Source organism: Corvus hawaiiensis, chromosome 14, assembly GCF_020740725.1.
Source record: "Corvus hawaiiensis isolate bCorHaw1 chromosome 14, bCorHaw1.pri.cur, whole genome shotgun sequence".
NCBI lineage: Eukaryota > Metazoa > Chordata > Aves > Passeriformes > Corvidae > Corvus > Corvus hawaiiensis.
This window is the reverse complement of record NC_063226.1, coordinates 21877979-21904885: the sequence shown is the minus strand read 5'-3', so window position 1 is coordinate 21904885 and position 26907 is coordinate 21877979. Positions and strand designations below refer to the sequence as shown.

Genomic DNA, 26907 nt, shown 5'->3' with positions numbered 1-26907 from the left:
AGCAATTAAATCCACTAAGCCTTGTCTAAATAATTATTTCATTTCCCTGTAATATTTTTAATGTTGTAGAGGCTGTTTCTTAAAAGCAATTCTTTTATTTGTGTGATCTCATATTTATCCATGTAGGAACATGGACGGAGAGCAGGATGGAGAGCATGCCTGGGTTTGCAGGGATTTATGGAGAGGGGGATGTGTGGTCAGGGTGGGAAAGCTCTGCCTTGTCATTTTAAGCTCTCAATGTTCAAAAAATGCGTGGATGTGGCACTTGGGGACAGGGGTTGGTAGTGGCCTGGGAGAATGGTTGAATCCTATGGTGTGAGAGGGCTTTTCCAGCCTTAATGATTCCACGGTTCTGTGGGGAACCGGCTGGTAAAGCTCAGAGCCGTTTCTCCAGGTGTTTGTGGTTTCAAAGGAGTGATTTGAAGCACCTGGTCAGACCCAAACGAGCTGGGTTGGCCCAGGTGGGTTTGTGGCTGTGTAGAAGGTCTCCTCTTCTTGCAGGAGAAAGAAGGGCTCTCCCAGAGACAGGGAACAAAAGAAGCTGGAAAGAAGATAACAGCCTGTGATAGCAGCTCCAGTCGAGAATAAGAAACCTGAATGAAATGCAGGTAAATTTGATTCCCGCCATGTGGGCTGTTCAACCGTGGTGGAAGAGCCGGTGTTGGGTGGTCTGGGCGTGCTCGAGGCAAGGTGTCTTCTTGTCACCATGGGAGGTTGGAAGGGACCTCAGGGATGATCTTGTTTCATTCCCACTGGCAGAGGCTGGAGCGGCCGGGCACCTTTTGGGGGACAGAGCCCTGGGGCCCCTCAGTGTCCCCTCCTGCGGCCCAGCCTCCGAGGCCGGGGGGTGCCGGGGGTGCGTGGGACGGGCCGGGGCCGCGGCTGCGCTTCCTCCGATTGTTCTTCTCGCCGGAGCGGGGCGGGGGCAGCGGGACGGAGCGGGGACACAGCGGGGACAGCGACCCCCGGGTGCAGCGTGCGGACATCGCCCGCAGCCCCGAGCAGCCCCGCGGTGCCGGCGGGACAGCGCGGCCCGGGCCGGGGCGGGCGGCGCCGGGCGGGCGGGGGGGGCCGGGCCCGGCGGGCGGGCGCACGGCGATCCCGGAGCGATCCCGGAGCGATCCCACAGCGATCCCCGCGGGCTCGCAGCGCAGCCGGCCCGGCACCGCACGGAGCGGCGGCTTTGCCTCGCGTCGCTCGCCGTCGGTGCCGTGTGCGAGCGGCGGCGGCGGCGCCGGGCGGGCCCCGACGGGACGGGGCTGCGGGGGATGCGCGGCGGCGGCGGAGCAGCGCGGCCCGCGCCGGGCCCCGGCGGCCGCCCCCCGAACCCCGCTGCCCGCGGGCGGCCGCCGGCGCCGGGGGCGGCCCGAGCCCGGCTCGGGGGGGGCCGCGCCGCCGCCCCCTGAGCGCTCCGCCGGCCCTGCCGGGGCTCCCGGGCCGGGGCCGGCGGGGAGCGCCTGGGCACAGCCGGGAGGGCGGCGGGAGCGGGTCACCCCCTCCGCCGGCTGCTTTTGCTTTTGAACTTGAGTCCCCCGGAGGAGCTCGCAACTTCAGGCGCTTTTTAAATTTTTTATTTTATTATTATTTTTTTTTTGGTATTTTAAAACGTTTTTGAATTTTTTTTTTTTCAACATTTCAACTTTCCGACGCCAGCGCAGAGTTTTGCCCTGATCGCCGGGACCGCGTGAGCGTGCGGCGCCGAGGCCATGCGGTGAGCGAGGTAAGAGCGGGGCTGGCACCGGGACCCCCGGCCCCGTCCCGGGCTGGGGCTGCCCCCGGAGCCGCGACTTGAATGAGAGCAAAGGGTCGCACCCACTTCTCTTTGTGTTCTGACCCCGTAACTCCGTGTCACCCCCGCGCAGGTACCTGCGGGACAATCCCTCCTGTGCCCCAGAACGGTCCCAAAGCCGCGAAGTTCGGATTAGTTTCGGAAGGCCCCCTTTTTTTTATATAACGTCACATGGGAATCTTTTCTTTGTTGGGGTTTTTTGGCTGTGTTGGAGCTGCTGAGGAAGCACCAGCTCGAAGCTGAGTTCTTGCCGCGGGCCCGGGTCTGGGTTTATTTTGCACCGCGTGTGTCAGAATGGAGCGGCTTGAGCCTGGTTTACACTCATGTAACTCCCGAAGAACTGGGTCATTGCTCGCCCAGGCTGATTCAAGGCGTGTTTGGTTCCAGGAGAACATTTCTGTGGGCTCCGGTGGGAGTTCCGTGGTCGGGAGCGTTCACTTCTTACTGGTTTTAGTGGTCTTGGGGAAGCTGATGGGGCAGCCTCGGTGCGGAAGCCTTACTCAGGTGTTCACAGAGCCTGGCTGGAGGGTTCCTGATCCCGCCTCCACCTTTGTGGGTTTGTTTTACACCTGAACATTTATGAGATGAGAGATTTCAAAATGCGGGGATTAAGGGCTGATGTCACCTCCCTGCTCCTCCCTCGGGTTTTGTTATAAAACAAGGCACGGCTCCTTCCCCGCAGTGACGACAGAGCGGGCAGCAGCTCCGTGTTGCAGGGGAGCGGGCTGCGGTGCCCAGGTCAGCCCTGATCCCACGGGCTGGGCGGTAACAGGTTATTAAACCCTCGCTCTGCTGGATCCAAACGTACCGTAATGGTTAAATCGAGTGTTCATGGAATGCTGCTCACTCCCTCCACCGTATCGGCTCTGCTCGGCTTTGGGGAAAGTAAAAGTGCCAAGTTTAGGTCTGTTACTGTAAGTGCTGGAGCAGGTGGATGCTCTGCTGGAGCCCCTGCACAGAGGATTTGGGTGCCCTCCTGCTGTGCTGAGGGTGCCCAGTGCTTGGAGGATGGATGGCTCTTTCCAGTGGCATTTGGTGCCTCATTGACCAGACAGGGACCGGGAGTGCTGAATTTCTGCTGTGCCACCTCGTTTTCCTGGAATGAATTTGATTTCTGTGCGTTGCAAGGAGAGCTGATGATGCGTTTGTGTTGGGGTGGAGAGGGGACACTGTGCTGCCCCGCATCCGTGGTATCCAGGGAAGCTATGGACTCGGAGCAAACCCTCCTGTCCTCCCGTGTGACACTGATGTGACCCCTGTGGCCTCAGGGAGGGCTCTGTCGTTGAGAGAGGTGACAGTGACCTCGCTGCATTGCTCTCCTCCTGCACAAGGAGCTGTCCCAGAGCCCAGGAGCTTGTCTGGGGGGGACTCCAGGAGCTCTGGGTGGTGCCATCGCTGGCACAGGTGGGATGGGATGGTCCAAGGGAAGAAGCTGCTGGTGGGGAGGAGGAAGAGGCAGGTCCATCATCACAAGGGGAGGGAAAATGCCTCCTCTCCTGGGGGGAGCCTCCTGATGAATTCAGCTGGAAGTGCTGCAGAAAGGGCTCCTTTGGAAAGATGAGTCTGGAAACTGCGGTTGTACTAAAAGCCACAGGTGCAACAAGTTGATTTCTGATCCTTTGCTCCATTTTTGGTTCATCCCACACAAACCATTATTTCTTCCCATCCTGGTTCCCAAGCACTGGAGGCTCCTGCCCGCTGTTCCTGCTCGTTTTCCTGAGTGCTAATTGCTCTCAGCATCCTGTTCAGGGTTTTTTTGTGCTCTCCAGCTTGCAGGCTCCTGTGAAACTTCCAGGTGAAGTTTGAGAATGGGTTTGCTTTTTGATTTACCTTACTAAAAGCCTCAGAAATAGTCTCGAGGATCCCAAGGAGCTGAAAACCCCACAGTGAATTACTGCAGCCCAGTGGTGCTTGGAGCAGTCATTTCTGCCTGTATTCCTCCAACTCTTTGTGTCTTGTGATCCCAGGGCTTCCCCAATTTTTGAACTGATATCAGCTGATTTAATAAAATCCCTCTGCCTCAGGATGGGTGGGTGCTGCTCCCACCCCAGCCCCCTCCATGGGCGAGGTTCCTGCTGGCGCCACAAGCCGGGGATGTCACCACGTGTGCTGCCCTGTGGCCCCTGCCAGCCTTGTTTCAGGGCATAACCATCACCAAGTTTGATTTTTGTGGGGTGTTTTTTAATGAGAAGTTTGTTGTATTTGGCTTTCTTGCATCCAGCACGCCATGGCTGTGGGAAGGAGGTTATTTCTGGGTTGGTGCTGACATTAGCACACAGTATTAATTTTCCGTTAAATGACAGATTTATTGGAGTTTTCTTCATCTGCACAGTCTGACCTGGAAACCTGAGCTGGAATTTGCCAGAAGGGGGCATTTTGCAAACATCACAAAGGATTTTGGTGGCGGGGAGATGGGCAGGGTGAGCTGGGCTGGGGAATTGGGCAGCGATGCGTGTCTGGGAACCACGGACTTTTGGGGAAAATTCTTGTGCAAATAAACACTAACAAATGAATTTTGGGTCATTTAGTGCTGAGGGCTGAGTGCAGGGAGACCAGTCCCACTGCAGCCTGCTGGCTCCAAGCAGTTGTTAAAATAAGAAACTGTGGAATAGCCTTGGATTTTTTTTTTTTTTTTCCCCCCAAGGAAACCATTTAAAACTGCATTTTCCAGTCATCTCCCAGTAATTGTTTCTTGCTGTAGGTTGAGCTCTGGTATTCTTGCATGAGGTTTCTCCGCTCTTCTTTTTGGGAAAGAGGGTTTGGAGCCCACAGCTGTGTGTCCCCTCTGTCGGAATGTGTTGCTGAGCTGCCGTTGCTCATCCTGACCCTGTCCTGCCCAGTGAAGCCAGTCCTTCACTGTGGCACACCAGGAGCTGTGCTGGGGCTCTGGGGGTTGGTCTTTTACCTGCAGTGTGTGTTGGATTTGGGCTCGCAGGCAGTGTGTGCTTTCCAGCCTCACCATCTCTGTCCTCACCTCTTCTGTCCCCATCCCAAACCCAGAACCCCTCCTTAATCCTGGGCTCAAGGCTTGGCTTTCTCTGCCCTTCAGCATTTACCTGCTGCAGGTGCAGGGGGTATTTTAGAGGCTGCTGGGGTCAGCCCTGCCCTGTGCTCAGCCACAACCTCAGCTGGTGGGAGCTGCTGTGTGAGTGGGAACCTCATCCCATCTTCACCCCTGGGGAGAACAAGGCAGAGACAGTTAGGTGAGGTGATCCAAGAAATGGGGTGAAAACCTTGTTTCTGTTTCCCTGGTTTCCTCTTTGACGTGCCAGCTGCTGGGTTAGAGTTTTGTGTGCTAAATCCAGCAGTAAGGGACTGAACCTGGCCAGTTGTGCTCATTCCAGGAGGTCCCATGGAGGTGCTGGAGCATCCCCAGTTGTTCAGGATCGCTGCTAAGCCAAGCTCAGGTGCCATCACCCGTTTCCTGAGCTTTTATCTTCTGCAGTAAATGCTGAACTCTCTGCACATCCAGAGCGATGGGCTTCCTAGGGTGATGGGGAAGGTGTGCAGAAACAAAACCGAATCTTAAAAACACCTTCCTGCCACTCCTTCCTTCTTCCCAGGCTCAACTTCTGTCCCAGTTTCTTCCCTTTCTCTGCCTCGGTGGTGCAGGGTGATGGAGAGTGGTGGCTGTGGCCAGCTCATCTTGCCTTGGCTCTGCCCCTCCTTCCTTCGCAGGGCGCTCCTTGCACTCTTCCCCTGCTCCAGCCTGGGATCATCCACTATTCCTGCTTGGCTGTAGGAGCTTGTTCTTGGCTTTTCTCAGCGTTTGGGATTTTCTCCGTGTTTGGGGCTGTGTTAATCCCTCATTCCAGGCAGAAACTCTAGCAGGTCAGCACTGGAGCATTTTGGACGCAGTTGCTGCCTCTGGTGCCTGATGCCATTGGCTGCCCTGTCCTTGCTGCACCTGTGCCATCTTTCCGGGAGAGATGGGGAGATTTCCATGAGGCTCCTGCACTGCTCAGGTTCACCCCTGAGCCTGGAGATTGGAGCCTCCCAAAGCCCAGCCTGCTCTGTGCCGCTTTCCCAAGCACTGCAGGATATGAAACATCCGTGAGAGAAAAGCCAGGTCCAGATGTTGCAGAGGGCTGCTGTGATAGTGGGTTATCCACAGCCATTCCTGGGCTGCATGGCTTCTGTTCCGAGCTGCTGCTGTGGTTCTTTCCCTGCTTCCCAGCCTGGGCTCGGTTGTGGTGCTTTGCCTGTTGCCAGAGGAGCATCCCAGCACGGCCAGGAAGCTGGAGGGGCTGCCCTGACGCTGCGTTCCCGTGGCAGAGCTTTCCCAGGGTGTTTTCTCCCGGGAGCTGGCGCGCGCCGCCGCACAGGAAATTCTGGTTGCACCATTATTGCGGAGCCTATTGTTTGGGGCAAGGGCAGGATTCGGGCTTGCTCACATCCTCCAGTGTCTCGCTGTGCTGAAAGGATGTGGTGGAACGGCCAGGGCTGCCGGAGGAGCGGGGAGCTCCGAGCTGGTTTTGTGCAGAGTTCACGCTTAGCCCAGATCCCTGCGTTTCTGCCCAAACCCGCCCCTCTGGTTTTTTTATGGGAAACCTCGGGGTTAGGGAAAACTTGGAGTGAAGATGAATCAGGGCATAGTCATTTGGTGCAGTTTGCAGCGTTCTGCTGCTTAGCCCGCTCCTGTCTGGGGGTGGTGTGGAGCAGGCACACCTTGAGGGAGGTAAAATCAGAGTTTGGGGGATACAGGCCCCACCAAGTGCCGCCTTTGAGATGGCAGCACACGTGGCCTGGATCTCAGCATGTGTGTAGGCAGGCAGAGCACGTGGCAGCTCTGTTTTCACCTGCTGCAGCCTCGTGGCGTGACCAAGGCTGTCTGTTCACCTGGCCGTGCCTCAGTTTCTTATCAGAGCATTGGAGCGAGCTGCTCTGCCTGTGTTTGCTTTCACTTTGCCTTTTTCCCTTAACTAATCTTTGTGGCTTTGATGGTTGGCAGTGATAGCTGCCTTTCCCAGGCTGGGCTCTGCGGGTTGCAAAAGCTGCTCCTCGCTCACCCGTGTGAGCCACAGCTCCTTTCAGGCAGGGCTGCCTGGGATGTTTGGGCTGGAGCAGGAGGATCCCAAAGCTTTGCTGTCCAGACTGTGTGGGGGCTGACTGCTCACTCTCCATGGGTTTTTCATTCCCTTTTGGCTGCCATCCCAAAAGAGGGAAGGCACCAAACCGGGGCAGGCGTAAAGAGCGAAGCTTGCACGTGTGACATTCCTCTGCTGCCACATGCCAGGGCAGAATTCAGCTTGGATTTTTGCTGCCCCAGTAGAGCCCTGGGGAGCCTGTGCAGGCAGCCAGTACCCTGTGCACAGGCTGCACGGAGCTGCCCTGCACAGGCAGGGAATTTGCTGCTGGAATTTTGTCCCGGTGCACGTGAGGAGGAGGTGTGAGCCCTGTGGATCCAGGAGCTGCGCACTGGGATGCTCTCACTGCACGGGCTGTGGGGTGAGGCTGTGCTGGACTGTGGGGCAGGGCGGCTGAGCTGGCATGGGAAAGGGAACCAAGCTGCTTCTGGGCCGTGTCCGTGCTGCCACGTGCCTGGCAGAGGGACGGGGAGCCTGGCAGCAGCCGTCCTGTGTCCCTCAGCTGAACAAGCCACACTGGCAGTGGCTGTAGCTCATCTGCTGCCGCTGCTGCTCTCTCGCTGGCACAGGGCACCAGCTGATGCCGTCCCGCTGCCACTGGGCTGGCATTGTCTGCCAGGGGCCTCCCGCACACTCAGGGCTTGTTTGAGAGAGCCATTAATCAGTTTAAAGCTGCCCCGTGGCACTCGTGGCTGTAAGAAGTGCCTATTGTGTGTGGGAACAAGGGCACCGATGTGAGCGAGCGGCTGGCCCGGCACGGGAACTGTGTCACTGGAGGGGTGAGGTCACACGTCCTGCTGGACTGGGGTGGCTGTGGAACCTCCACAGCTTCAGCTGGGCAGTTGGGCTTCACCATGGCACTCTCTGGTCTCCTTCGGCCAGGCTGGTGCAGGGGGTGGCACCAGGGTCCTGCCTGAGCTCAGCAGTGCAGCTGAGAGTGAGAGGAGGAGGAGGATGAGAGCATCCACCAGGGGTTTGGGCAGTGAAAGGTGTTGGGTTTGCACTGAAAGGGCTCTTCCCATCAAGCAGCCCCAGTCTGTTACCATCTTCCCATCCCTCCCTTGGACTGTGGGGAGCTGGACAACATTCCTGCGTGCAGAGCACGTCCTACACCGTTGTGTGTGTGCTGGAGCTGGGAAAGGCTCTGCCAGCTGTGAGAGCAGGCGAGCAGCACACCCTGTGCCCCCCTGCAATCCCACTGGGAGCATCCACGTACGGGTAACGGGGAAAGCTGGGAGAAGCAGCAGGGCTCAAGGTGGTGGCCTTGGCATTTCCACGGAGTGCCCTGTGCCCCATGGTGTGGGTGATAGCAGCAGGCTGAGCACGGCCCCATGGTGTGGGAATGCTGAGCAGGGCCAGGATGGGTGCCCGGGAGCCCACCTGAGCCTGGGGGATGCTCTGTGCTCTCTGTCTGTGTTTTCCAGGGAGATTTTACACACCACTGGCTGATGAGTTGACTTTATGTGGTGTAAGTCCTGCCAAAACAATTTCTTCCTGTTATTGCTGCTCCAGTTTTAGAGAAGTGATAAGAACCTTTTGCAGGGACCTGGTTTCTCCCAGGGGCTCTGCTGCTCTGAGCTGGGAACTTTGAGCAGCTGTTCCTGGGGTGACTTTTCTTCAGTCCTTCAGCTGAGTTTCCAAGTTAGATTTAGTTAAATGATTTAAGGAATGTCTGAGTATAGTCAGTGTAGGGTCTCTCTGCAGCCAGATGGATCTGGTTCATTTTGGGTGTTATTTCCCATGAATTATCTCTTCAGTTGCCCAAGGAGGTGGTTAATTAGAGGCACATGCCTTGAAGACAAGGCTTGTGTTAAAATGTATTGAAATGAGAGCTGGGACAATCAATGTGAGGCTTTGCTTGGATCTGGACTGGAGTTGGGGCACCATCCCAGGACTCAGCCCTGGTGCCTTCAGCTGATGGTTCCTCTTGTCCCAGCATTTTGTCGCACCATTTCGCAGATTTTTAAGGCCAGGTCTTAAATATTCCAATGGGAGTGAGAGTGGATCTTAAACCCCCTTCTGCTTGGTTTTAAATTCATTTTGAGTGAACAAACTGAATCTAAAGCAGAGCCACCAGAAACACAGAATCCCAGAATGGTTTGAGGTTGGAAGGGATCTTAAAGAACATCTTGTTCCAGCCCTGCCATGGGCAGGAACGCCTTCCTCTGGAAGGTTTGTGGGGCTGCAGCGTGGCCCTGTGCCAGGCAGTGCTGGATCAGCTGTGGTGACTTATGATAAAGGAATAATTCCGGGTTTCCCAGCAGCAAACACAGTGCCAGGGCTGGGAGGGCTCCGGCCGCCGCCGAACAATCGGGATTGAACAGGCTGCACTCGTGTTCTGAGAGCAGGCTGCTGGGAGGAAGGAAAAACAGGAAAAAAGGCAGTTAGTCACTGGGGTGAGGTGCTGCCCCTCTGCACAGGGTGGCAGGGCTGTCCCAGCTCCTCAGGTATGGAGAGTGGGGTGGAGGGCGAGAGAAATGGGGGCCACAAAGCCCCTTGTAAATGCAAACATTTGAGCCAGGAGGGTTCTGCCAGGAGGGAGGGAGCTGAATTCCTCAGCTGGGCTGTCCACAGGGACCTTTGGCCAGGTGTGATGCTGGGAGCTGTGTAGATGAGTTGGTGTTTGTGAGTAGGGATCTGCTGCAGCAAGAGCCAAATCTTTGTTTCTGACTCGTCAGTGGTTGATGTTTTCTCACTGTGGCCTGCAGCAGCAGTGCCTGTAATTCTCCAAGGAATTCCTTCCTAGGAAGTCCTCTGTGGCCCCTCTCTGGTCTAGAATTGGGCCCTGTGACTTCTTGCCATAATAAATAAAGCCAAGCATTTAAATAAACTTTTGTGAAGATAATGAGTTGGTAGGAATATTTGTATAAAATGGGAGTAAATAAATGACATTTAAGCCCATGTTTGACACAACTAGAAACGGTTTTCTCCAAGACACAGAATACTCCATAATTGCTCCTGAATGAAGTTCTTACCTCTTTCCTCTGAAGGGTTTGCCCTTGTCCAGAGTGCAGGAGGGAAGCAGCAGGTTATGTGGAAGTTACGTGATCCAGGCTGGCTTGTTCGTACTCCTTAAAGCTCCTCTGTGATCAGTGGGTTTTGCACCCTTAAAGGATGAGGACAATGCCATGAAAATGGCCTTTAGGATATAGGGGGAGTCTCTTCCTGTGATTTCAGGCTGGAATGTTGTGAGTGATAATTACTCTGTAATCTTTTCGGACACCTTGCTTTGATTCCTGGAAAGTCTCGCTTCTATTTACAGCTACAGTGGAAGTGTGTTTAATAAGACAGACTTAACTTAAAGAAGAATTTTTTTTGGGAAGAGCTTTGCAGGACAAATCCATGGAACATGGATTGATTGTTGGATGCTCCTTGAGGCAGAAGATCCAAAGCATTGCCTGTCTTCCCTCAAACACACAAAATGAGGTGCAACTTTGGCTGGAAGCAGGAAGGAACCATGGATTTAGGTGGTGTTGGAGGACCTTCCTCATTCTTTCTATCCCCTCTGCAGCATGAGGATAACACATGGCAAGGATGAATAATGAGATCCCTAATTTGAGTTTAGTTTAGACACCTAAATACGTGCTGGAGCATTTCAGTGGGAAATCTGACTTTGGTGGTAAGGGCACAGCTCTCTCCCCTGGGAGGGAGCTGGGTGAGGGGTGTCTGGGAGCATTTTCTGAGTGTGCAGGAGGGTTTCTGGAGAAGCAACAGTCTGGGATGGGATCTTCTGCAGAGCCCAGCCAAGTACCCTTCAGAGCCTGCTGTTCATCTGCTCTTTTGCTGATGGTAGAGAGCTGGGCTCCAGCCTCACATGGCTGCAGTTGTGATTTTGGACTGTGGAGGTGTGGGGAGACCACGTTTTAAGCTGGATAAATCAGATAGATTTGGTCTGGAGGCTGTGGAGCTGCACTGCTACAGAGAGAGATGGGTCAACACCTTGGGTTCCTGAGTTGGAAAGGACCCACAAGTCCAACTCCTGGCCCTGCATGGGACAGTCCTCAAAATCACTGTATAACCCAGCTCCCAGAGGAGATGCTTAATTAACTTATCTCTTCCTTTGTGCCTTTTCTGCTCGTACACCCTGCTGCACTGGGAGCCAGGGGAGGGGCAGCTTGGGAGGGAAGTGCAGCACAAGCTTCTGCCAGGCCTGGAAACAAATGAAACAAGGGCGATGCCTTGGATGTGAGGATCACAAAGATTTCTGTGGGTTTCATTGATTTTCATTGGGTGCTTTATTCCTGCCCCATTCCTGCCCTCCTGGACCTGTTCTGTCACCCACTGGGGGCTGTGGGCAGAGGGTCACTGCCTGACCTGTGTTTCTGTGTCCACAGGCAGGACTGAAGCACCCACCTGCCCCTGTGCCAGCCCTTCCCGATTGCTGTGTCCTTCAGGGAGATCATCCTTGGCACGCTCTGTCAGGTTTCTTGATTTTCTTGCTGCAGGTAGTTGTGAAATAGCAGCTGCTCTGCAAGTGCCACTGCTGGGCTGGCACTCGTTTGCCTGCTCCTGTGGGGAAGAGAGTGAGTGAATTAAGGACAGATAAGAAAAAGAGGGATTAAAGTCAATGGAAGATCCTTCTGGTTCTGTGGGAATTGAGTTTTGCTCAGGTTTTCTGCTGGACAAGCCCATATTCTTTAATTAATTTTGTTTTTTGAGCATGTCTGTTGTTTCCTTTGAAGGAAGAAGGGGTCACTTTTTCCACACTGCTGACGTGAGTGGTGAATCACAGTGGTTGTGGGAAGGTGCTGTCACTGGGACCAGTAACCTGTCAGAATATTTGCTGCCTTCATCCCGATGTCCTGAGGCGCTTTGCAGCCCGTGTGCCAAAGGGTTGGGTATGACCACAGCTCAGAATGCACTTCTGATGCTTCTCAAGGGGGATGGGCAGGAAGGATTGACTCCTTCAAGATTCTGATTTCCAGGCAGTGCTGTAGCCTGTGGATGGGAGGTCATTTCACTACAGGAAGGAAATGTGTCAGCACGTAGCAAAGACCCAGCGCATGGTCTGGAAGCCGAGGGGGTTTTGCCTTGGTGCTCCAGCCAAGTGAAAGGCACAGCTCTGGAGGGACATGTGGAGAGGTCAGCAGGTTTTGTGGATGCTGGCAGTGCTGGGGAGCTCCTGGGAGCTGGGGCTGCTGCTGCCCTGCCTGTGCAGGCAGGTGGAGCCTGCGTGGGAGTTCCTGCAGCTCCTGCACCTGCTGAGCAGGGTTTGAACCCCAGCACTGAGGAAACATGAGCTGGGGTGCCCTGGCTCGCTGCACCCTCCACAGGCTGCACATCCTTGCAGAACTCGTGTCCTTGTCTTTTCCAAGGATTTGCAGCCTCATGCCTGGCTGCTGTGGAGCTCCAGGGCTTTCCAGAGCTGTGGAAGGGTATTGCTGCTGCTCAGCCTTAGCTGAACACTGTCACCTATAAAGAATTTAGGTTTGTGTGACATGAGCTGGCAAATCAAGATGTTGTTGTTTTTTGCCTGATAGCAATGTTTGGATATCCACGCCGTGCAATTTCCTGCAGAAACTAGATATTGCCTGCACATGTTTCCCAAACTGTTTGTGTTTTAAAGCCTGGCTGAAGTAGCAGGTGTGCCGGGCTCATCCTTGGACCTGCACCTTGGAAAGGATGGGCACTTTCAGGGTGACTGATCTTCTCCTCCCCTGCTTGTGGCTTTTGTATAGACCTTTGCTACACATGGCAATAAATTCACTTGCTGTTGAAAAGGAGAGACTAGAATATACAGAATATAGAAAAGGGTGAAATAGAAAGGTGCCTCATACTCAGAACACAATCCCAACTCCTTGTAAAGAAGATTCAGGTTTTGTTCCATAAATAGGGACAAAGGGAACCTTTAGTTGCTCCTGCTCTGCTGAGCTTTGAATCCTGAAAAAAAGGGGTGAGCATGCTTGGGGAGAGCAGGGTGGGCAGGCAGAGGAGACATGGCTGTGTGGCCACCTGTGCCTGCACAGCCCCATCCCTGTGGCTGGGGAGCGTGGCAGGGGCAGAGGCAGGAGATGAAAAGCTCATCAGCGGTGATGCTAATTGGATGTGATGTTGGTTCCCTGCGTGGCCCAGCGGAGTGTGGCCGGCTCGAGCAGGCCCTGGAGCATGAGCAATGGGAGCTGACAGCCCCTTTTGCAGGGCAAAGCCACGCTGGGGACACGGTGCATGGCCAGACAGGGGCTGTGCTCCCGGTGTCCCTTCACCTCGGCGTGGTTGGTTTAGTGTCCGTGTGGGATCGTCCTGGTGGGCTGGCGTTGGTAAACTGTGGATTTGAAGTCTTGGGTTAGGAGATGAGGACCAGGCTGGGCTGTACAAATGCAGGATAACTCATCAAGGGCAACATTCCCACCAAGTTTGAGCTCCAGACATCACCCACCCACCCACCCACCTGTAGGTCCTGCAGAGCATCGCTGTGTGCCAGCCTGGGCTCAGCGTGTGCTGCTGGTTGGTGTGCAGTGCCTCTGGATGCAGATAGGGGTGATTTTTGGTTGTTGCTGTTGAGGGGGAAGGCAGCAGAAATGTGTCTTTCTGTCTAGGAGGCACCTTGTGATTCCTGAGGATTCTACACCAACCTTGTGAGGGAAAAGTGACGTGCAGGCAGGTGTCAAACCCCTAAAAATTCTGTGTGACCCCTAAAAGTGCCTTTCTGGGGTGAAAAGCCCCAGCCTGAGAGCAGGCAAGGCACATGGCAGTCACTGTGATTTTCTAGAAACACCAGATTAGTTTTTTCATGTGCCTAAAGGCAATTCAGTGCAAGGCCACCAACCTTCCTGAGCTGGATACCCTGGAATGCTGCGATGGACAGAGGCCCGGCAGGTGTCATTGGCCTGTTTGGGACATCAAACCTCCAAACACCCACAAACTGGGTTGGTTTTACTGAAAAGCAGTGCAGAAGACTCCTCAAGGAGTTGTTTGCTGCTGAGGGCAAAGACATTTGTACACCTGATACCTGGGGCTCTGAAGTGAGACATGTCACCAGTTTCAAAGCAGGGTGGGGAAACACCTCACCTTGTACTCAGAAGGCTGTGCTTGATGATTGGGTTTTCCATAATGTGGTGCCTGGGGAGTTGAGAGCCAACCAGCCCCTGTCCAGTCCTGTGCTCCTGTGGTCGTGTCCAACTGCTCTGAGCAAAAAGGGAAAAGAGAATGTGGGAAATTCCACCCATGCAGCTGCCTGAGAGGAACAGGTCACTTGGGATCTGTTTGGAGATAGAAATAGGGCTAGAAGTGAGATGTAAGGTGTCCTTTGACATCACCAGGGCCATGTGAGGGAGTTGCTGAGTAACCTGCTGAAATAATCCTTGGAAATGTTTGAGCAGAACGGGTTGCTGCGTGTGCTCCGAGTCTCTGCATGTGAATCTGGGGTTGGCGTTGGCACCCAGCTCTTTGTTTCTAATCCTGATCTGAATGTGCTGAACATACATTAGCACAGAATCCCAGATTGGGAGGTCTGTAACTGTGGCAATATCCTACAAACCTGACCCTCCTCTCCTCATCTCAACGCTGGCATCGGCGAGCTGCCATGTAAGGTGGCACTCCTTTTTTATCTAGTAGTAATTCCATGTCAAAGAGGAAATATAAATAAACTCCCCAAACAAAAGAAGCAAGGAAAAAATAATTCTTTCAAACATTTGAGCAGGAACAATAGGGTAGGATATGCACTCTCTGGGGAGGGCTAATGGCTGAAACCGATAGGAGCACAGTCTTGGGCTGTACCTAGCCCAGAGCTTGGCTCAGCGAGGATTATTTATAGCAAATGTTATGGCAGAAGCATGTGTGACCTGTGGGCTCCTGGCGAGGGGAAGAGCTTTCCTGTACTGTCTCTGGGATACAATAGACAATTATTTAGACACTATCTTTGTCTTAAGATATAAACAATTAAATGCTGGCTACTGATTTCTGCTCTGATGTTCAGGCCGTGGGCAGCCATGATTTCTTGCTGAGGGACTTGTGGAGAAGGCAAGGATTTTTAAGAAATGTCACAGCTGTGAAGTTCCTGAGGCATCTCTACTAAACAGACTGATTGGGAATGCAGAGTAATGTCACAAGCACCACAAAGTTGTTGCTTCCAAAGGATGGCAGCCAGTGGTTCAATATTGTTCAGCTGACATTAATGGGGTGTGGGTGGGTGTAGACCCCTGAATCTGTCTGTTCTGTTGTGGTTTGGCTCATCACTGTGGTATTAAAGTACCTATAGCTGCTACTGGATAGTAATTAAATGTTCTTACATATAATTAACTTCTTTCAACTGACTACTGAACAGCTTAAATAATCTACATGTAATGGCAGATATTTCTGTATTAGAATGGTGACAGTTGGTGCCAAATAGCTGGGGAGGTTGGGGAAAGAGCTACTGTGCATCCAAACAACCTTGTGCTGGCACATGACTCCTTCTTCAGGCTCCCTCCTTTTCCTGGGGGTCCCTGTCCATCCTGGATGCCAATACCAGCAGGATCCTTCTGGATCTCTTCAGGCCTAACTTCAGTTTTATTTTCTGTTGAGCAGGAAAATTTAGAATTGTGAAAAAGGGGAAATGTGGAGGAGTGTGCAAGGGCTGATACTGCCACAGTTCAGTGGGTGGAGGGTGAGTCTGTGGCTGCAGTTCCTGGGTCAGCAGTGTGAGTCTGGAGGAACATTTAACACAGGTACAGTGCCAGAGTGCTGTAGGCAACGTGAGAGGCTTGGTCTGAAATCCACCTTCAGCAAGAACTGATCTGTGTTCGTTGTTTCATTCCAGCTGTATTCCAGAGCTTTTATGCCTCTGTGCTTTTTCCTTGAGTTTCTCCTGCTCAGCTTTGCGCAAGGAATTGGGTTTGGCTCTCTCTTCTTCCCAGTGCGCATAAAGCTGTTCCTGGCTTGCTGTAAGGTTTTAGTGCTCCATGTGCTGCAGAGCCCAGGACTGGTGCCCTGTTCAGCTGCCTGGCACCCCCCTGCAGTGCCTGCCCGTCTCCCACCAAGCCCCAGAGTGGAGCTGTGGTGTTTGCAGGGAGCTGGTCCCTGCCTGGCAGCACTGGCACCAGCCCAATTTGTCTGACAGATGCAGTGGAGCAACTCTCTCTCTCTCTCCCTTGGCCGTGGGCAAAATGAGTCTCCTGCTCTAATTTCATTGTGTTTAGCCACCGCACAAACTCTAAAGCTCCCTGAAATGGGAAGGAAGTAATGTTTAAATTATACATGAGTGAACTGATTTACTCAGCCTGAAGTTTTGAGTTCCGTCCTTATAAATACAGGGCTGGAGCTATCAGTCTGTGCATCCATCCGTCTGCCCGCTGAAGATTGAATTAGCAGGAACACAAATGCAGATCCAGGACTGTAAAAGCTTTGGCTTAAACCAGTGCAAACCGTGCGGGGCAGGTGCTGCTGCCACGGGGAACACAGCGTGTTTGCCTGGGGTTAGCTTGTCTGGGAGTCTGCCCTCGGTGATGGAGGAGACCATTGCTGCAGGGTCCCTTCTGCCACTGGCAAGTGGTGTCACCATCCCTGGAAATATTAAAGAAGTGTGTGGATGTAACACTTGGGGACATGGTTTAGTGGTGCTGGGTTGATGGTTGGAATCGATCTTGGAGGTCTTATCCAACCTTAATGATTTTGTGATTCTAAAACTCAGTGTTTTGATAATGTCTGTCCACTCCTGACTGGGAAGGGATTCAGACTGCTCCCCTGTCTGCCTCCTGCTCCTAATGAAGGGGTTTAGCTTCCTGTGGAAGGGATTTTGCAGAGCATGTAAAATGCTGGTTCAATTCTATGGTTGCTTCCTATGGGCACCGGCCCCGCGCTCCTTGGGGAGCCCAGCGCCGGAAAGTCGCAACTGCGCTTGCTGATGGCTTGGAGATCCATTTTGCAGATGTTTCACCCAGGTTTCTCCTTCCACCTCTATTGAAATAAATGAACAATCACGCTGCAGTGCTGCCATGCCTGGCCGGGGCCCAGCGGCAAACCGTCCTCCTTGACCCACAAACAGAGGATGCTGGATTTTTGTAGGGGCTGCAGCGGTTTGTGGGGTGGGGATCTGCTGGCAGGGCTCTGCCAGGTGGGCAGGGATTGATCATCAGGCTGCATCCTCAGGGTGTGCTCTGTGAGCAAGCACGGCTCTGCCCTTGGTCAGAGAGGCTGAAATGTCTGCCGAGACATAAACAGAAAGGGGGAGAAGTCACAATTCTCTCCCTATTTGTTTGACCTAAATACACTGAAGTAACTGTACCCCCATGAAAATGATAATTTCCTGACGCTGGAGAGCTTAACATCTGTTTCCTCCCAATTTTTTTCAGTGGTAGAACATGGTAACGGAAGAACTGGCGGGGTTTTCTTTCCTCTTTTTCTTTTGTATAGCAAGAGGCGCTGCATGCTTGGGCTAAATACGCTCTCCGAGAGCAGACAGGTTTCTCTCAAGGGTTATATGATCATTTGTTCTCTATTTTCTCTCCTTCCTGCCTCCCCCCGCCCCTCCTGGAGAGGAGCGGATACAGCGAAGCCCAGGCAGGACTTCCTTAGCTCAGCCATGCCTTCTGGCAGGCTGCGCCGCGTGCCCTCTCCCCGTCACCCCCCTTCCCCGAAAAACAATGGCCAAAGGCTCCTTCTTGTTTGTTATTTTGGATCCTGCAGAGGAAGAGCCGAGTGGAAGATCGTGTCCCCGGGGGCCCTCGGTGCATTCCAGCTCCGGCAGCGCCTGGCGAGGCTGTCGGCGCCTGGGCTGCGCCAGCCCCGGGCCTTTCGCTCCAGCCGTGTGATGCTGGGGGGGACAGTGGGTTTGGAAGCAAATGTAGCTCTGCTGAGAAGTGAGAGAAGGGGGATGGAGAGCCTTGGAGGGGTGTCTGGAGTCGCTGCTCCACAGGGAGTGCAGATCCTGTCCTTGGAACGTCCAGCACAGCACAGGTTGTCACGGTGCCAAGAGGAGCTGGGCTTTTGTACCGACTTTGTGACATTGATTGAACCCTCCAGCTTCTCCTTTGCTTGTCAGGCTGTAGTGAGCCTCAGACTCTCTCTACCTCTGGCTCCAAAACTTTCCAGGATGACCTTGGCTCTCTCCAGGTGCTTTGAGCCAGCGGCTCTGTGGTGGGGAGCACGTTTCTGGCATGTGATGCTGTCTAGGCTGCCCCAAGGGCAACCCCACCACCAATTTCCTCTTCGTTGCCTTCAAAGGTTTGTTGTTTCCCAGGGCCCCAGTCAAAATAGTTCTTTGGGGTCACTTGATAGAAGGGATTTACAATTTGCCTGAAACCTGGAATACGCATTTTCCAGAATCCCACAACACCAAGGGATCCTGGAATCACAGAATGGTTTGGGTTGGAAAGAATCTTTGAAATCATCTTGTTCCACCCTCTGCCATGAGCAGGGACACCTTCCACTCTCCCAAGTTGCTCCAAACCCTGTCCAATCTGGTCTTGGACAGTTCCAGGGATGGGACAACCTCTGCCAGTGCCCTCCTAGTGCTTTAGAGCACTAAATGTTTTTTAAAAAAAGGTACTTGTGCTTGTTGCCCAAAACCTGCAGTGATCTGAAGAAGATTTCAGGGATTGTGTGGTGCCTGCCTGGCAAACAGCCTGAACTGTGTGGTGTTAAACGAGCAGTTTCTTGCTGTCATTGGGGTCTCTTGAGAAAACTCAGCCTGGATCAGACCTTTCCTAATTGATGCTTCCTTTCTAGCAGGTCTTGCTACCCTGCTGCCTTTGGACCTGATGTTGTGGTTTAACCTGGTTTAACACCCTGGGTTTGCTCTGCTTGTGGCTAACTTGTGTAGGGCAGCTCAGCAGAAGGAGATTGCCCATGGAAATGTCACTCCTGGAGCGGTGGCTTGTGTCAGCCCTGATTGCTTGGGCCTCATTCAGTGTCCTTTACATCTATGAGAACTGTCAACTTCAGTGGGTGTTCCCTGGGCCCGTGCTGTTATTTCTGCTGGCTGTCTGCTAAATCACACTGAAAAGGAGCAAAATTGCTGTTACTCCCACCTGTATCGTGCAGGCAGAGCCCGTTGCCAAGGGAATGTTGTGCAATCACGAGTGAGATGCAGAGTGCCTATTTCTTTCTTAGAGATTGGGATAACTGAAAAAATACGGAAAGAATTTGGAGGGGGAGTCATGGCTGTAGATACAGATGTTTGTATAACACACCCCCTGCCCTTGGCTGGGGATTTTATTACTCTCAGCTTATTTGTCCCCCTCAGTGACCTGGAAAAGGAAAGTGAATTTTCAGAATGAAGGGCTGCTGCTTTTGTGATGGGAAGAGCAGGGCGAGGTAGGGACCCACACAGCCCCTGTACACTGGAGCTGTTGGCAGTGTTTGGTTGATAGTTGGAGTTTTATAAAGCCATCTTCCCCTCCAGCTGAGATTCTGTGTGTTTTGGAGAGCAAACACACAAGCCTTTGGTCTCCAAACCTGGCTGAAAGGCTTCAGGTAGTCTGTAAGGGCTTCTAGGGCTCAGGTAATCTGAGGGGAGTGGAAGAGGTGGAAGGTGATTGTGTTACCTCGTGTTTTCTGTGGTTAAAGCCCTGCTTTAAGTGATGGTAGCTCAGCTCAGCTGCTGGGTGGTAACTTGCTACGACTTGACATCTGCAACTGCAGCTCAAGGAGGGGAAAAATAAACATGTGGTTGATAAGTGGTGTAGTTTTCTGGCTAATAGCTGTTCTTGAAGCGTTTCTTCAAAACCTCTTTCTCCTGCACCCCAGAAAGGTGAGTAAGGGTTCATCAGATACTCTCAGGGCTGTTCTCCTCCATACTCAATTTTTATTCTGTCATCATGGGCCTTAATGCCCCCAAGGCCATGTGGTTTGGTTGGTAAAGCCACCTTTGCCCTGCTTGGCTGATGGAAAGCACAGGTTTCCCCCAGGCAGCTGCTGCAGGTGTTTGCACAGCGGCGGACGCTGTGTTCAGCGGCTCCATCGGGCACTGGGGCGTAGCAGATTTTGGCTCCTGCTCAGGGAAGACTGAGGGGAGCTGGCTGGAATTTGCCCCGGTGGTGGGAGGCTTTGCTCTGGGTGAGGCAGTGCCAGTCCCAGGGCTGGAGCTGGCTTGGGGCAGTGCTGGACTGTGGGTACAGAGGAAGATGTTAAATGAGCAGTTTCTTGCTGTCATTGGGGTCTCTTGAGAAAACTCAGCCTGGATCAGACCTTTCCTAATTGATGCTTCCTTTCTAGCAGGTCTTGCTACCCTGCTGCCTTTGGACCTGATGTTGTGGTTTAACCTGGTTTAACACCCTGGGTTTGCTCTGCTTGTGGCTAACTTGTGTAGGGCAGCTCAGCAGAAGGAGATTGCCCATGGAAAGTGCTGAGAATTGGCTCCTGCCAAGGTCAGCCTGTGGTTTCAGTGAGTGCAGTCCTGCAGGTGTGACTGGGGGGAATTCAAACACCAACAAGGTGGTTTTGAAGATGAGAAGAGGTTCAGGTGAGGCTGTGGTGGAAGGGAAGATGGAGAGGAGGCATCAAGCACTGGTCACAGAATGGGTCTCCTCTCTGCTTAGAGTGCTCGGGTCTGGCTTCATGGTGGCAGCTCTAATTTACATCTGGTTTAAAGCTGCTTAAAAAAAAAAATAATTACCTCCCCCATTTAATTTTAAAGCCACCCGTGTGCCCTGTGATTCTGGATTCTATTGCTTCTCTGGGGAGGGCTGTGCAGGATTTGTCCCTTGTTATGGGCTCTCTTTTGCCTGACACATGAGGAACAGCCTGTCTCTTCTTTGCTAGCATCCCTCCAAAGACTTCACAGGCAAGCCTCTTCCCTTTGAATCTTCTTTCCTCATGCAGGATCCACCCAGCCAAAAACAATAAAACATAAAATGGAAAGAGAAAACAAACAAAAAAAGGGACTGTTCGTGATTTCTGTCTTTTGCTGCCAGTTGGCTGCACGACTTGAACGCTCTTCTTTTTTTTTCCCCCCACTCCTTCCAACCCATTCCAATGTGGTAGTCTTTAAGTTGCAGCAGGAATGTTTGGGAATAACTCACATCCCAAAGCGACAGCCTGAGAAATGAGGAGCTGGTCTCCTCCTCAGGCACCAGATGGAGGAACTGTCCTGCTCAGCCCTTGGTTTTTTGGGAACAAAAGCTTCTGTGGTCTCTGCAGGGACCCAGGACAGCACAGCTCCTGCGTGAATTTCTGCTGCAGGGTTTAAATGGAGGCAGGTGGTGCTGAGGTCCCAAAAGGGCCTGGGGAAGGAGGTTCTCTGTTAAAACCTCCATGGTGGCGAGTACAAGAGGCTGAATAAAGAGATGGCTAAAGCAGAGCGTGTGGAGGGAGCATCATCACTGTACTGGGGCTGGGTAACTCTGGGGTGTAACTGCAGGTACCCACTGAGCTGTGTGCCTGCGTGGGGTGTGGCTGGGCTGGGTGACTGTGGGGTGTATTTGGCAGTGGGCATTTAAGATGTGTAATTGTAGGGCATGTTTGGCTGTATCCAGGGATGCTGTGCAGCTGTGGGGTGTATTTGGGCTCTGTACCATCAGGGTGTGTAACTGGGGGGTGTATTTGGCAGTGTGTATTTAGGATATATAACTGGGGGTGTATTTGGCTGTATTCCTTCAGGATGTGTAACTGTGGGGTGTATTTGACTCTATACTATGAGGATGTGTAATTGTGGGGTGTATTTGGCAGTGTGTATTTAGGATATATAACTGTGGGGTGTATTTGGTAGGGAACATTTAGGATCTATAACTGGGGGGTGTATCTGGCTGTACTCCTTCAGGGTGTGTAACTATGGGGTGTACTTGGCAGTGTGCATTTAGGATGTGTAATTGTGGGGTGTATTTGGCTCTGTACTATCAGGATGTGTAACTGGGGAGTGTATTTGGTAGGGTACATTTAGGATCTATAACTGGGGGGTGTATTTGGCAGTGCACATTTAGGATGTGTAACTGTGGGGTGTATTTGGCAGTGCACATTTAGGATGTGTAACTGTGGGGTGTATTTGGTAGGGTACATTTAGGTTGTGCAGCTGTGGGTTGTACTTGGCAGTTCACAGTGAGGCTGTGTAACTGTGCAGGTGTATTTGGCTGTATCCAGTGAGGCCATGTAGCTGTGGGGTGTATTTGGCTGTATTCCATCAGGATGTGTAATTGTGGGGTGTATTTGGCTGTATTCCATCAGGATGTGTAATTGTGGGGTGTATTTGGCTGTATTCCATCAGGATGTGTGACTCTGGGCTCTCTTTGGCAGGGCACGTTTAGGCTGTGTCACTGTGGGGTGTGTTGGGTACAGCCGGTGCCACCAGCAGCTCCATCACAGCCGTGAGTGGAGCCGGCAGCAACTCTGGCAGCACCTCACGTGGTTAATAAAGGGCAAAAATGGCCAAGAAGAGGGATGGGGGGATAAAAAATGGTGAGGAACAGCACTGTGAGCACTAGGGTTGGTGAAGATGGCAAGGAGGAGGTGCTGGAACAGGGGGATGCTCCCTAGCAGGAGTTGTGGCCCGTGCAGACCCCACACAGGAGGAGGTTCTCCTGATGGAATGGGACCTCTGGAGGCTCCTCACAGGAGCAGGGGGATGTTTCTGGCAGGAACTGTGGAGGTGATTCCTGGCAAGAATTGTGACCAGTGGAGGCCCCACGCAGGAGCAGGTTCTCCTGACAGGAACCACGGCCTGTGGAAGCCCCACGGGAGCATGGGACACCTACGAGAAGGAAGGACAACTATTGTGTCCCAACCATATCTCTCCCAGTTCCCAATCCTTCTGCAGCCCTTGGTGGGAGGTAGATCCCTCAGAAGACGGGAAGTTGAGCCACGGTGCGTGGGGGTAAGACATTGTGTCAGTTTTATCTTTATTTCTCGTTATCCAAATCAGTTGGCAATAAATCAGATAGACAGTGATTGGAATGGGATCACCGTACTTCCATAGCAGCCCATCAGCTTTTTCATCTGATTTCCTGCTTTGCCTCGGTTGGGCAGCACAGAGGGTGGACATCTGGCAGCCCACCACAGCAGCAAACATTCATTTCTGCTACCCTAAGCTTGGCACAGCCCTGTGGCGGGGCTCACGGAAAGCCAGATGACTTGTCCGTAAAAAAGTGGGATGCTGGTTGTTTCTGTTGGCTAGGCTCTGCTTCCATGGTGCCTCTGCCATCTGTGGGGTCTCACGGGTTATCCCTTGTTGAAGACAGATGTGGTGGCAAGGTAGAAACAGACTTATTTGACTGAGTGCGAGGGTCACGAGATGCCCAGGGCAGCAGCTGCTGCATGAATAACCTTAGTTTCAACAGAAAAAGCAAGCTGAAATGTTTTCAGTAGATGTGGGGACTGTTCTCAGTGCTGGTGTGGCTCTCGTGTTGCTCAGGGGAAAGTGGAGGGTTTCTGCATTGTGAGACCCGTGTCTTGGGGGCTCTCTATTCCTTCCTTCTTCCTCTTAAGAGTAGGATTAGAAATGGAGGGAATTCAACCCTGTGGAGTGCCTGGCATGTAATTCTGCTTTGTGGACAGCAAAGCCAGGACCAGCAGATCCAGCCCCAGGAGGCTGTGATACCGAGATAGGGCAGATGTATTCCAGTGGAAGGGAAGCTTCAGGATCTGAGCAGGAGTTCAGCTGTATTCCCACAGGTGGTTCAGAATGGTTTCCACTGCTGCTCTGTATGGGGGAATTGTATTTTTAATCCTGTTTATTGGAACTCACTTGAGGGGAATGTGTTTTGTGTAGCGTTGAGTGGTGGCCAAGCAGCTTTCATTGAGCAGACCAGTTCCAGGAGGGATTCCTGTGCTGGTGCCATCGCTACAGTAGGAAAAACCTGGCTTGGGTATTCCATGAGTTTTCTGATGTTATAGTACTTCAGAATTGCATTGCTTCCAGGAAAAGGCTCATCCTGACTTTTCTTTGAATGCCTGCCTGGAGAGACCGAATTATTGAGAGAGTGGTGGGGTTCCTGGCAGATGGGGATGGTGGAGATGACAGTGGCATGTGCAGGACACTCACTGGAATTTCCTCTCTCCCTCTCTGCCATGAACTCTGATGCATTTAGAGTCTCTGTGACTTGGAAAACGAAGAAGCGATTCATGGGATTCTGAGCATACTTTGTAGTAACTTTATTAGTGCAGGGAGTTGATTTGTGGTCACTAAATGTTCAGTCGTTCAAATCAGATTTAAGTAGCTTTAAAATTTATATGGTTTGGAAGCAAAATTTCAGCCTCCCTGGAATCAATGGGGAAAACCACCACAGCCACTGGGATAAGATTTGACTTGTGATGCTTTAAGAAATGTGTCTTCTAAAAGCTTTCTGCTCCTAATTGCATTCCTTTGTTCTTTTTCCTTAAAGTCTTGTGAAGAAGGCAATCTGAGGACCATGCATCCGTGACTCCTGGTACCAGCCTGTGAGCCGGGGCGATGGAAGTTCTAGAGGGCCGCCAGCGTACTGCTTCTGTGACCATTCCCAATGGATTTGCCAACAGGGTTTTCCAAGCAAACATGGAGGAAGGGAGCACGGACGCCTTGGAGGCCTGTGGTGCTGAGCACTGCGCCTCCGGCGACGCAATCCCGAGCGAGCAGGAGGAGACACACAGATATAAGAAGACAACCAAGGGCAACCGGATCTGGAATTTCGTCAGGCGAAGGAAAGGACTCTCTACGAATAAAGACAGACCCCAGTCCATGATCCTGCTGGGAGTTACGGCTGAGGCCTCAGAGTTAAAAAAGCCATCCTTCATGGACAGGGTACGGTCGTCAAAAAAGGGAAGATCCTCCAAGACGCCCAAGAACGTGGATTTGAGAGCGTCCAGAGTGCAGGACGTGTGTGACCCTGAGGAGGACCTTCATTCCAGTGGGCAGAGAGCTCTCTACAGGGTCAAGAAGCTGGGCGATGGCCGGAGGCCCTCCCGCCACTCGTACGCGGGGTACATTGAGGACTTGGACTCTTCTTTTGAGGACATAGAGCTGAACATCAGCATTCCTGAACTCGATACCACTGAAAGCAAATGTCTCAGGGATATCAGTGGCAGATTACACGGGGAGGATAATGATGGTAACTGCCACAGAATACTGGCCAGGAAGAGTGACTCTTTGAATTTTGAACACATTAAGAGTCCTGCAATTACAGAAGGGGACAATCAAAAGAGGTGTGCTGTGCTCCCACAGGAGAGCAGGAGAGGAAGGAGCTCTGATGTCTGGAGCTATCTGAAAGGAATTTCATTAGCTGGCAAAGATAATTCAAAGCTCCCAGATCAAAGGGCTGAAACCAATTTCCAGAACCTAGAAAATACAACCGATCATTCCGCTTCTTACTTTGACTTTGATACAAGATGTGAGGAGAATCTCAGCCAGCGGAAAAAATCAAACGGTGCTGCCAAAGCCACTCACTTTGGGGGTGTTGTGAGGTTCCTGACCAGCGTGGCCGAGGCAGCTCGGCGGCTGCGAGGCTCCTCGAGGGCGTTTTCCCCCGATGAGAAGAGGCCTCAGCGGAGTTTCCGAGGCCGCAGGCAAGATGTTGCCTCCCCCAAAGAGGGCTTGGTTATCGAGAATGAGAGCGCAAAGGCCTTCTGCACGGTGGGAGCCTGTCTGCAGTCCCCGGATTCGGGCACGTGGGAGAACCTGAGCTTGGAGAGTTTAGCGGGGAAGGAGCCCATGCAGCACTGCAAAACCACGGAAGGGGCAAAAGGCGTTGGTTCCTCTGGGCCGGACGGTGGGAATGACAGACTTAATGAAACATCACTTTCCCCCTTTGGGCCAGAACCGGCCATGTCCCACCTGGCAGAGCTTGCAGATGGCTCTTTCACTGAGCTGAATAGCAAAGACCCCTCTGAGGATCTGGCTGAACTTCCACAGACGACTCCGGCCGAACCGATTCAGGACTTGGGCACTACTGCAGAGAAGCCCCAGATCGTGGCCAGGGACCTGCCACCTTCTCATGATCTTCCTGTGAATAGTCTGGATACTGGGGACTTGGGCTGTTCTCCAGCTGCCAGTGGGGACTTTTCTGCAGTGACTGGGGCTCAGACCCACCTCCCACAGGCATCACCAACTAAACTTGATACTGAGCATGTGGCTTGTGCCCCGGTGGTTGCTAAAGATGTGGATCTGTCTCCAGCAGTTGCTCAGGAGCTTTCAGAGACAGAACTGGATAATCAGGACTTGAGAAATCCTGAGCTGCCTTTACAAAACTTGTCTGGAGGTGAGCTGGAGTTTCAGGACACTGGCAGTACCCTGGAGAGGGTCGTGGGCAGGGACCTGCCACCTCCTCTTGATCTTGTCAATAATTTGGGTGCTGCAGATCTGGGCTGTTCTCCAGCTGCTGATGGTGCCTTTTCTGCAGTGATTGAGGCTCAGACCCACCTTCCACAGACATCACTGACTAAACTTGATACTGAGGATGTGGCTTGTGCACCAGTGATTGCTAAAGACATGGATCCATCTCCAGTTGTGGCTCAGGAAATTTCAAGGACAGAACTGGATAATCAGGACTTGAGAAATCCTGAGCTGCCTTTGCAGGACTTGTCAGGAGGTGAGCTGGGGATTCAGGACTCAGGCAGTACTCCAGAGACATCGCAGGCTGGGGGCAGGGATGTGCCACCTTCCCCTGATCATCCTGTGAATAAGCTGGATACTGTGGACTTGGACCATTCCTCAGCTGCCAATGGTGACTTCTCTGCAGCAGCTGAGGCTCTGATCCACCTTCCACAGGCAGCTCTGACTGAAGAGATCCAAGACACTGTCAGTACTCTGGAGAAGAGTCAGGTCATGGGCAGGGACCTGCCACCTTCTCACGACGTTCCTGAGAATATTCTGGATGCTGGGGACATGAGCTGTTCCGCAGTTGCCGACGTTGACTTTTCTGTAGTGACTTTTTTAAAGTGCTCCACAGTGAGAAGGCAGGGCTTGGAGCAGCCTGGTGGCCGCATTAAAAAGCGGGGAACCACTTCATTTGTGGAACAAAACTCTGTGGAGGTCATGGACAGAGTGGAAGAGTTCAGCTGCAGCACGGAGTGCAGGCCCTTCCAAGTGCACGTCTCGAGGATTGTCTCCTCTGGACGGCTCAAAAATGGAAAGGTATGAGCAGCTTCGTGAGGTTTGCAGTAAGACCACGCTGTTGTACATCTTACAAAGCTGGTTTGCACTTGGAAGCATTG

At 52.7% G+C, this 26907-nt stretch overlaps 1 protein-coding gene across 6 annotated transcripts in view; it reads left to right on the top strand.

Moving 5' to 3' along the window:
- Positions 1-1634: 1634 nt before the first annotated feature.
- ARHGEF9 (Cdc42 guanine nucleotide exchange factor 9) overlaps positions 1635-26907 on the top strand; it is a 201460-nt gene continuing 176187 nt past the window's right edge. For 2 of the 6 annotated variants that reach the window (XM_048318851.1, XM_048318849.1), the window contains exons 1-2: positions 1635-1720; positions 24105-26827. In XM_048318851.1, coding sequence (XP_048174808.1) covers positions 24173-26827 — 2655 coding nt within the window. In that variant the 5' untranslated portion in view covers positions 1635-1720; positions 24105-24172. The remainder of the gene's footprint in view (positions 1721-24104; positions 26828-26907) is intronic. The other 4 variants (XM_048318852.1, XM_048318853.1, XR_007206783.1 and 1 more) reach the window with 2 other exon arrangements.